This window comes from Sphaerodactylus townsendi, linkage group LG08 (assembly GCF_021028975.2).
Source record: "Sphaerodactylus townsendi isolate TG3544 linkage group LG08, MPM_Stown_v2.3, whole genome shotgun sequence".
Lineage (NCBI taxonomy): Eukaryota > Metazoa > Chordata > Lepidosauria > Squamata > Sphaerodactylidae > Sphaerodactylus > Sphaerodactylus townsendi.
The window spans coordinates 46,034,214-46,045,449 of record NC_059432.1 but is presented as its reverse complement, the minus strand read 5'-3'; the positions used below and the strand labels follow the sequence as shown (position 1 = coordinate 46,045,449).

Below are 11,236 nucleotides of genomic sequence, written 5' to 3'. Positions count from 1 at the left end.
GGTTGGCAGTGGCAAACGACCTCTAAATGTCTCTTGCTTGACAGCCCTACGAGGTTGCCATAAGTCAGCTATGACTTGACAACAAACCCCCCCCCCCCCAAAACAGCCATTATAGCAGAGATTCATCTACTCTCATCGGCATAGGAGTGGGAAATATTTTAAGTGTATGACAATAATAAAAACATCACCATGTAACGCAAAAGTCTCTCCTTGACTGGATCCACGTACATCCAATGCCACTTTTTGAACAGGCCACCATTTATCACAACAAAATTTATTTTACATTCCATTTGCAAAAGTTGCTTACAATGTTCTCTTTGGACAAACAGCAAAACAGTTCCTCCTTCTGTACACTCCTCATACAACTTACCTATAATTAAGTCTGCAAACAAAAGAAACGTACAAACTTTCCATAACTTAGTCATCATTTGGGATAGAGTTGTTTGGGCCTAGCCACTATATTGTGTGGCATGCACAAATCAGTGTGTTCATATCATTCTTCTGTATTTGTATTTTCTTTGCCAGTTCAGTTCAGAATTTAGGACCAGGGTGCCGCCAGCCAATAAAGTCTCAGTACAAACTTTTTTATATTTTCTGTTGGAAAACCAACACAGTTACATTGTTCCCAGTTTTTCCTCCAAAACAGAATACAGATGTAGGCAGCTCCTCCAGAAGAAGGAATCCTACCAAACATAAGCAACATGCTTTTGTTAGCAAGAAATCCAGTTACATTCTTATTGGATAAGTTTAGCAGAAATGGGCACACTTTGAGGCAGTAAACGCTAAGGGCTTTCTAAGTCTGGCAATTTTATATTGCAGAATCATAATTAAGATTTATTACCAGAATGTATTTAAAGCAAGATCACATCATGCCAATATTTCTGATTTCCAGGAAATCATTTGATTTTCTGTCAGGAACTGTGCATTCATTTCTTGAAGGAAACTGTTTTGGACACAGAAAATCCAGTGTCTGTAACTCATCTTAACTTGGTTTGTTGTCTCAACTTTGGCAGCCAAACTTACACTACATTTTTGGTATCAACTAGTAGAGAGGACAGATTGTGATGCAGAAAGAGATTGGTATGCATGTGATAGGAAGAACACACGAAAACATGTCTAAGTATAGCCCGTTAGCGAGAAAAGCATCCAGAATGTACTTGATTTTGACCATGATAAATTGTTTATGGGGTTTTCTTGGCTAACCATAAAGATTAAAGCTTTCCAAACAACTGAAACAAATTTTGAACAAACTCCATATTCTGTGCCAGAAATCCCCACTTTCAACAGCCCATTTGTTTACGACCACAAGTGTTCTACATACTCTTGAGGTTCAAGCTCATCCATATGTGAAAGGACACAGAGAAGAAGCAGTAGGACATGGCAGAGAACTGTGCATGTGCAGTTAGTTTTGGTTCTTTGTGCAATCACAGCAGACCCCACTGCTGTAAAGCAAATACCGGTAATAAAAAAAAGAAAACTTGTCTCCTTAGCATTGGAGATGTAGTTGTGACAAAGCTCCACGTGCAAACATAGTTCTAAGAATTCCTGCATGTGCATGTTACATCATTTGAACTCACTAGGCACTGTGACATAGTGCACTACAAAAAGTAATTGTTTCTTTTACACTCGTCAGATTCATCCTACTTTCCCAATTCACTCATAAACAGAAATGGTCCACATGCACACTTTGGATGATTTATTCTTTTAATGGAGGGGTTCTCTATCTGTATTGTACGATCCAACCTCACTTACATCCTGGGAAACTGAACCTTCTGGCCTTTCTTTGTAAGAATTCCTCATCCCAGGCTGCTCTTCTGGCCTAACTCTGAGCATAATTTTTTTCTGATAACTGGATAGACCATGCATCAGACCAAGCATGTTCCAGCTCACAAAAGCTTGAGCCACAATAGCTCGTTTTTTTCTAAGGTGCCATCATGACACATAGAACTGAGAACATTATGCCTTATTACCAGAGGTGGGATCCAGCAGGTTCTCACAGGTTCCTGAGAGTAGGTTACTAATTATCTGTGTGTGCCGAGAGGTGGTTACTAATTGGTGTTTTTGCCATGTGATTTTTGCCTTAGTTACGCCACTCCTCTCAGCAGTAGCGCGCAGAACTTGAAGCACTCTAGCAAGAGGTACACCGGCATGCGTGGCAGCCTGTGCCTGCGTACATTCGTTTCCTGCCCAAGGACCGGCGCAGCGGCTGCATCCTTGCCACAGCCCCGCCCAGGAATGCCCTGCCCCTGGAATGCCCGCCCACGCCCCCATTGTTCCCCGCCCAGCCCCATTGGCGCTACGCCACAGTTTGAATCCCACCACCATGGGAACCTGTTACTAAAATTTTTGGATCCCACCACTGCTGATTACCAGAATAACAGAAGTTATTACTCCTGCTATAGAACTACATCCTCAGTCAACAGTGGACTTACTTTAATGCTGGCAAAGATCATACCCAAACATCTCTCACAAGAGCTTGAGATATCTGAAGTTCAAGCACAGGCATAGTGCTAACACAAGGAGTCAATGTACTGTTGAAGGCTTTCATAGCCAGATTCAACTGGTTGTGGTGGGTTTTCCAGGCTATGTGGCCGTGGTCTGGTAGATCTTGTTCCTAATGTTTCGCCTGCATCTGTGGCTGGCATCTTCAGAGGTGTATCACAGAGGGAAGTCTGTTACACACTGTGTCCAGTGAGAAGGAAATGTTGTAGTGGGATACAAATTGTCATGTCCTCAGGTGGGGAACCAATCAGTAAGTGTTTGGGTGGAACTTGCTATGCAAAGTTCTCACTGGACACAGTGTGTAACAAACTTCCCTCTGTGATACACCTCTGAAGATGCCAGCCACAGATGCAGGCGAAACGTTAGGAACAAGATCCACCAGACCACAGCCACACAGCCCGGAAAACCCACCACAACAAGGAGTCAAGTTTGCTACTGTAACATCCAGTTCATGTACGATAAAAGGAAGCATTAAAAGTACAGTAATATTTTGAGTTAAATATGTAATTGCAAGTCAAAGATGTACCTTCTCCAAACTCATTAAGTAGTTCCTCTCTGGTCCAGTTACAAGAAGTTATGAGAAAGAGGCCTCCTGGTCTAAGTATTCTATGCAGTGATTCCACATACTGTTTTCGTTTCTCGGCTGCATGGTCTGGATTCAGGCTGATGGCATCAAAAGTTCCTTTGTCAATGCAAACATGAAATCCTGATAATTCATTTGAGGGATTTAAAATATCTTCTACCTATATCAAGGAATTTGAGAGGTTGCATGAAAGAATGAGCCTTTACCTTGAGGATCACTATAACTAGGCTATGTTACCAAACTCCACGTGGGGCCTGGATTTCTGTTCAAATTACAACTACTATAAAGATCAGTTTTCCTGGAAGAAGTGGCAGATTCAGAAGGCAGACTCTATGGCATCACACCCCTGCTGAACTCCTTCCCCTCCACAAACTCCACTCTCCCTTGGTCTCACTCCCAAATCTCCAGAAATGTCTCAATTTAAAGAAACTCTGATTAGTGTCAAGTACTTTTTCATCCTATCTGTACTTCATGAGAGGTCAAGGTGGTATTCATGATTCTCCCTTCGTTTTATTCTCACAACATTGTGAGCTAAGTTAGGGCATGGCACAATTGCCTTAAAGACACCAAGTGAACTGCATGGTTGAGTGCGGATTTGGTATACTGCTAAGATAGTACATGAACAGGCATTCCCCAATATTTTACATGCATGCTTTATCAGCATGTTGTTCACTTTAAACTGATTCTTTTGTTGTACACCATTTGGAAAGTGGGTTAACAATCTTGAGGTCCTCTCCAGCTTGTGCAGAAACAAGCCTGCAGAATGTTTCATATATCAAGACTTCCAGGAAGCTTAATTTTGTGCTCAGTACAACATTGTTCTAGGGCTAGTTGCTTAACAGTGCGATTCTATGCAGAATAACTCCAGTCTCATTTAAATGGATTAGGTTTCAATAACGGCAAAAGATTCGCACTATAGATTGCTATTATTGTGGATCGTGCTATAAGTTGTGATATTAAAGAATATTTTACAATGCAATCCATCACCACTCTAAGCCCCTGGAGACAATGGGATTAGAAGGGTATAACTCTGCTCTGAGCATATATAACTCTGCTCAGGAGTGTACGCACAGGTTTGCATCCTATGCATTTGTTCTATCAGTGTTTTTTTGCCACTGCAGTGGTAATCCTTTCATGCCAGGCACTTCTTGGTCCTTTAAGGACATTAATCTTGTACTAGAGAAAGCATGTTCCATACAAAGGCATAGTCAGGCTCCAAAGTGAGGGGGAGTGAGCACATTAAAAAAGGCACCATGACACATATAAGGTAGCAGCAATGGTCAGAGCTTGGGGAGGAAGAGCCTGGCCCCAGTTTAGGCCACATTTCAGATGCCAACTGTTCTCCAGAACAAAACTGCCTAAATCAACATCTGAGGGCCAACAAGGAAGGACTGACTGAATCATGGAGGATGAAAGAACACTTTACATTTGATTAGTGGAAACTCTGTGCAAAACATTCCACCGTGAAGACTTACCTGCAGTTTAACTTGAGGCAGCTCTTCTTTTTCCATTATCTTTTTTGAAAGTTGAATTGCAGAAGGAGAGTAGTCAATTCCAACAAGATTAGTGTAACCGGACTTGGCCTACAGAATGAGAATGGGGGGGGGGGAGCCATTTAATCCTAAATGCATTGATTTGGCTGGTTCACCCCTCAGCTTCCACAAAAATTAGTTCAGAGAAAACCTATATAAGATTAACACATAAAGGTGTCAGCAAAGCCATACTAACAGTCACTTAAAATAGGCTAGGCGTCCACCTGCAGCACCACCTTCCCACTTCCTGGCAGCATGGGGAGGCTGAAAATGCAAAAAAAAGCCTTCCCGCTGCTGGGAAGCTCCCATTGGGCTTAATGGATTTACACCACCTTTTTGGTGATGTAAGTCTGAAAAGCCAGCAACTGACGCAATGGGAGCAATGACCGAGAGGGAGCCAACATTAGCCTCCTGGCCGCATACCTGGATTGCTCCTCCCCCGCCCCTCACGCCAGCAGTGGTGCAGGGATGCTGGAATCGTGTCCAGCACAGCTTCGCACCACTGCAGAAGGCCACAGAGGCCTTTCCATTGGGGCAAGTGTCTTGGGGAGGTATAATCTGCCGGTGCCAAAACGACAGATTTGCATCCCCCTTTGGATGGGGCTGTAACTCACAGAAGAGATCAAAGCAAAGCTCTTGCATTTATGCATCAGACCTTCTGAACTGTAGCATATCTTTTGCAAAAACTGCAGCAAAATAAGTTAGAATGTGACAGTGTTGTGTGTTGTAAATTTAGTTAAAATTAAAAGTGCATCTTTTATTTCCAGAATGAAAAGGTCACTTTGTTTCATAACTCCATTGTTCCATAAACTTTCCTGAGGTTTACTTTTATTCCAGGACCCACAAATACCCATTCCTTTTTGTATGTTGAACTACTTCAAGTACCTCAGCTATTACCAGTAGTGCACCATAGAAAAATTACAAAACAAGAATGTAGAGCTGCACTGGAAAGAAACCAGGAAGTGGGAAAAGACTGATTTAGAAGGCTAGAATTCCACTTAGGATGACACTGAAAATTTTCTTTTGAAAAGAGGTTGTTCTAGGCCAGAATTTCTTGCATAAAACTATAAGAAGAATAATTCGGTCTTACTCAAAATCCAGATTTTCCATTTTCATTAAGCTAACGCTACCAGAGAATTTACACTTGCATGTTTTGTTTCTCACTTCAAATTTGCATCAAAATCACACTGCTTTCAAAAGTATGTTTCCCCAAAAACAAGCCCTAGAATGGTTTTTTGGTATTTTTGGCGCATACTTGAAATATAAGCCCTACTCCAAAAATACGCCCTGTTTACAGATTCCCCAGCACAGCCCCCACCCTGCGCCCTTGCCACGGCCCCACCACGCCCCGGAACACCCCTGTCCCCTGGGTGCTACACCTTTGGAGCGCAAAAAATAAGACATCCCCTGAAAATAAGCCCTAATGCATCTTTTGCAACAAATATATATATATGACCCTGTCTTATTTTCGGGGAAACAAAGTACTAACCAATTCAACCAGTAAAACACCATTGCCTGTTCCAATATCAAGTACACAGCTGTCCAAGGGTATCTTTTGTTTTTCTAGCCATCCAATCAAACGACTCATGCTTTCTTCACCAAACCTAATAAAAAGACAGAGGTTCAGGTAACTAACATCAACAAACCATCAGGTAACTAACATTAACAACATCAACAATCAACAAACTACAGCTGTCAGTTGGGGGGGGTTGGGGTTAATTTGTTGCTGTGTAATATTTTGTTTTAATTGTTATCGTTTATGATATTTTAATTGTGATTTTTATTAATTGTGATTTATTGTTTTTAACTTGTGTAAGCCACCTAGAAACTTTTATATGAGGTGGGGTGTACGTATTTATAAATAAATAAAGACAAGCAGACTTAGTTAACATATCTATTTAAGGTCAGAATCCTTCAATCATCCACCAGAGAGTGTATTAGTAATTTTAGTTGAATGAATAAAGGGGTCTAAAACCTGCTGAATTAACATGGGGAATGATGGACATTTGGAAAGAGGTATCATTTTCTATAGAAACACAGGACAGCTGTACAGTTTGAAACGCGAAGCACAAAGCTGCCTTATACTGAATCAGACTCTTGGCCAATCAAGGTCACTATTGGCTACTCAGGTTGACAGTGGGCCTCCAGGGTCTCAAGGTAGAGGTCTTTCACTTCACCTATTATTCCATCCTTTTAACTGGAGATTCTAAGGGCTGAATCTGGGAGCTCTTGCATGCCAACCAGATGCACTACCACTGAGTCAAAGTTCCTTATTTAATTTTTGACCAGTGTCAGTACTAGGAGCACTTGGCCTTGGCTGAGAAACCTGTAGCCAGCATTCATGTCTCACATTTTAAAAAAAAGATGTCAGAAGATAATTAGGCATTTTTAATATGTAACAGGTTTAGCCTAGCCAAGACCTGGCATTTCCACAAAGGCCTCTGTATCCCATTACCAGTTCCTCTAAGCAAAACAGTAAACATACAATTTTAATTTACTGCATACTTTTAGAAAAAAGAAAACAATCTGCAAACATTTACTGAAGCATGCTACGTTGTTATTGATACTTACCAGATCTCACCAGCATTGCCACTATCTTCAAAATGCTGCAATCCACGTTCATAAATTGCATCCCAACTACAGAGATGGGCGAAAAACAGAGAGATTAACAAAGTAATGGGCTTAGAGGTACTAGTCATCTTCATCCACATGCTTCTAAAGTGAGGATCAGTTAAAAAGGACAACTGTACAGGTGAACTCAATTGCACTCAAATGGCAGTTCAATTAGCAATACAGCAGAAAAAGGTTTGTATACTTTTCCCCAAAATTCTCCTAGACATGGAGGCTGGTCAATTCATACATGTATCTAACAATAGCACAGATTGGATACATAACTGCACAGTTTGAACCACTGCTCACAGTCCATCCACAACTGGCTGTTGCTCATTATCTAGCCAGATTCTTTTTAAACACAACCTTTGGGAGCTCTACTTTAAGTATTATATAATGGAAAGACCTATTTAGGCATATACATGGTGATATATGATGTTACAGTCAATAAACTTTAAGAATAATGCATACTCTGGATATATATATATATCTCGATAATTTTAAAATTGATAATTTTAAATTAAATACAAATATAATTTATTAATCTGATTAGAGTAAGACTTTCTTGAACTAACTGCTTTTATGCACAAAAAACTATATGTATCTGTCCACTAATTCTTTTTCAAATGTAATCAATGAGAATCTAGTAAGAAATGATTAGATTGCTTAATGACTAATTATCAAGGTTGTTCCATTCAGTACAGTAGCTAACGTTAATTTCTTTTATAAGATCATTAATGCAGATCCATTTTAATGATTTTAAATATATATTATTATTCTTACTCTCATTACTGGTAAGTTTCTTTTCTTTTCCTATAATCTTTTTTATATAAAATAACAATTATTTGAAAAACAAAACGTTTTCATACAGCAAAAAATATTTTATATGCCAGATACCAAAGAAGAAAGATAAAAAACCTGGAGATTTGGGGTGGGGGGTCAGGTGGTTTGCTTCTAACATGAAACCAGTCTTTGGACATAATATTCCACCGAGGCCCCTGTGACATTGCAACAGAAACAACTATTCTTGCAGTTCTCAGAACACCAATATAATAAGTGTCCTTATCCACTTCTTGAATGTGATGAAGTAAGCTCTGTAACTCCAAAATAACTTACATCATGATTTTGAATTTTTAAAATTTGCTGCTTTTATGATTTGTCCTGTGTTCTTTCCACACCCAATTAAAAGCAACTACACTGATTATCTTAAATCCAAGCTTTCTGCATTAAATTAAATTATTCTGGCAACTAACTACAAATCAAGGCACCTTTAGTGAGCACTCAAATTAAGCTAATTAAGATTCCATGATGCCTGCTCAATGAAACCATCCATATGTTCCTAAATGTAGTTGGTTTAAAGTTCTGTTAAGCTGTAGCTGGTTTAGTTTTCAATAGACCAGCGGTTCTCAACCTGTGGGTCGCGACCCCTTCGGGGGTCGAACGCCCCTTTCACAGGGGTCGCCTAAGACCATCGGAAAACACATATTCATTAGTTATGAAGTAGCAACAAAAATAATGTTATGGTTGGGGGTCACTACAACATGAGGAACTGTATTAAGGGGTTGCAGCATTAGGAAGGTTGAGAACCACTGCCCTAGAACCCAATGCAACACTAACCCGAATCCGATCTCCTGCCGTTGGCTTAACCCTAACTTGGTTGTTAAAAAGAATTTATTTAGTCATAAATTGTCACCCAAACCCTAACTATGACGCAAAACCTGACACGGACCATAGGCCTCCTCCTAGTCCATGCCCTAGAACGCAATGCAACCCTAACCAGAATCCGATCCCTTGGCGTTGGCTTAACCCTAACCCTAACTTGGTTTTTCAAAAGAATTTATTTAGTCATAAATTGTCACCCGAACCTTAACTATGAGGCAAAACCTGACACGGACCATAGGCCTCCTCCTAGTCCATGCACTAGAACACAATGCATGCCTTACCCGAATCCGATCCCCTGCCGTTGATTTAACCCTAACTTGGTTTTTAAAAAGAATTTTTTTAGTCATAAATTGTCACCTGAGCCCTAACTATCAGCCAAAACCTGACACGGACCATAGGCCTACTCCTAGTCCATGCCCTAGTACAGCGGCTCTCAACCTCTGGGTCGCGACCCCTTCGGGGTCAAATGCCCCTTTCAGAGGGGTCGCCTAAGACCTTCGGAAAACACATATTCATTACAGTTATGAAATAGCAACAAAAACAGCAACAACCCTAACCCTAACTTGGCTTTTTAAAAGAATTCATTTAGTCATAAATTGTCACCTGAACCCTAACTATGTGGCAAAACCTGACATGGACCATAGGCCAACTCCTAGTCCATGCCCTAGAACGCAATGCAACCCTTACCCGAATCCGATCCCCTGCCGTTGATTTAACCCTAACTTGGTTTTTAAAAAGAATTTTTTTAGTCATAAATTGTCACCTGAGCCCTAACTATCAGGCAAATCCTGACACGGACCATAGGCCTACTCCTAGTCCATGCCCTAGTACAGCGGTTCTCAATCTCTGGGTCGCGACCCCTTCGGGGTCAAATGCCCCTTTCACAGGGGTCGCCTAAGACCATCGGAAAACACATATTCATTACAGTTATGAAATAGCAACAAAAATAATTTTATGGTTGGGGGTCACCACAACATGAGGAACTGTATTAAGGGGTTGAGACATTAGAAAGTTTGAGAACCACTGCAATAGGCACTCAGATGTGGTTTGTCATTGCCTGACTGTGCAGCAACTCTGGGGGCCACCCACACTACCGCTGCAAAAAAAGCCAGTGGTTGCTTTAAAATTAACCCTAATTTCCTTCTAGGCAAGAGGCACTGAGGCTGGTCCAGGGAGGGTATTCTTTCCCAGGCCTTGTCCCCCGCTCCCAATCTTCTCCAGGCTGCTGTTTACCAGGAAGTAAACTAAGTTTAATTTTAAAGCAACCACAGGCTTTGTAGCAGCAGGGGTGGTAAAGTGGCCTATGTTTCCTCCCCTCCCTTGCAAAAAAAAGCGCCTATGGTTGCTTTAAAATTATGATTAACTAACTTACAGGTGAGTGGTGGCTGGGGGGAAGCCAGGGGCGAGTGCCCTCCCTGGCCTAACCCTGCCCCAGTCTCCTTCTAGTTGCCGCTAACCTGTCAGTAAATCAATGTGGGTGACATTTCCCCACCCTGCAGATCTCTCTTCCTACCCCATCTCTCTCTTCCCCCTTTCTCTTCCTTTTCCCCTTTCTCACTTCTCTCATTTCTCTGAATGGAGAATACACTACTGAGTAATAGTGTGAGAACACGATCTTAGGGTAGGGGTGGATAGTAAGTGAAATATAAGCAATCAGTGTGATGAAGCAACAAAAAAGGCTAATACGATCATGGAGTGTATCAATAGAGGGATAAAATCCAGATCACAAGAGATTGGGAGGAGAGCACGCTTTGAAAACTTGACCCGGGTACCATTTTCTGTAGATACGCCCCTGCAGAGTCTTCCTCCACACAGCAGACCCAGTTTGCCTCGGCTGTCTCTCATCGAAGTACTAACTGTGGCCAACCCTGCTTAGGTTCCAGGCTCTGATCATGTGCTAAAAAGGGTTCTTCGAGTTACATCTTGCTAAATCCACTGGAATCAATGGGCTTAGAAAGGTGCAGCTCTGTTTAGGATAGTAGCCTGTCGCTAGCACACAAAACTTTTATAAACGGAAGACGAATTCATTTATAACGATTACAACTCGTTATAAACATGCTGTGCGGAATCCACTTTGGAGGCAGCGGCCGGGCCTTGCGCACTCACTGCTCCTTGGTGCCCAGCGCCGACGGTTCGAAATCATCCTCCCGGCCGCCCATGGCGAGGTCCAGGAAGATCATAGAGTAAATACAGTACTGAGCGGTCCCATGCTAAGGCTTACTTCCGGCCCCTCTAGGCTTCCGGAGGACTTTTCCTTTTCCAAAACCAGCATCCGCTTCCAACTGAAAAAGTGGAAAATAGGTCTCCTTTCCTTAAGGGAAAAACTAGGAGGAAATAGGAGATTTCC

The 11,236-nt window shown here is 41.6% G+C and overlaps 1 protein-coding gene across 1 annotated transcript; it reads right to left on the bottom strand.

The window, feature by feature from the left end:
- Positions 1-258: 258 nt before the first annotated feature.
- Positions 259-11,090, bottom strand: EEF1AKMT2 (EEF1A lysine methyltransferase 2). Its single transcript, XM_048505625.1, has 6 exons — positions 10,996-11,090; positions 7,189-7,254; positions 6,107-6,221; positions 4,561-4,668; positions 3,029-3,245; positions 259-683 (listed from the first exon to the last, which is right to left on the bottom strand). Exons 1-6 carry the CDS (start codon positions 11,067-11,069, stop codon positions 586-588), a joined length of 678 nt encoding a protein of 225 aa, XP_048361582.1. The 5' UTR covers positions 11,070-11,090; the 3' UTR covers positions 259-585.
- Between the last annotated feature and the right edge of the window lie 146 nt (positions 11,091-11,236).

What these genes read in the sequence shown, in the direction of transcription:
- EEF1AKMT2 (XM_048505625.1), bottom strand. Translation starts at nt 11,069, where the DNA reads ATGATCTTCCTGGACCTCGCCATGGGCGGCCGGGAGGATGATTTCGAA. An exon ending in GGCAATGCTGGTGAGATCTG is followed by an intron (nt 6,222 to 7,188) that starts GTAAGTATCAAT and finishes TCTTTTTATTAG; the next exon opens with GTTTGGTGAAGAAAGCATGA. An exon ending in ACTTAATGAGTTTGGAGAAG is followed by an intron (nt 684 to 3,028) that starts GTACATCTTTGA and finishes TATGTTTGGTAG; the next exon opens with GATTCCTTCTTCTGGAGGAG.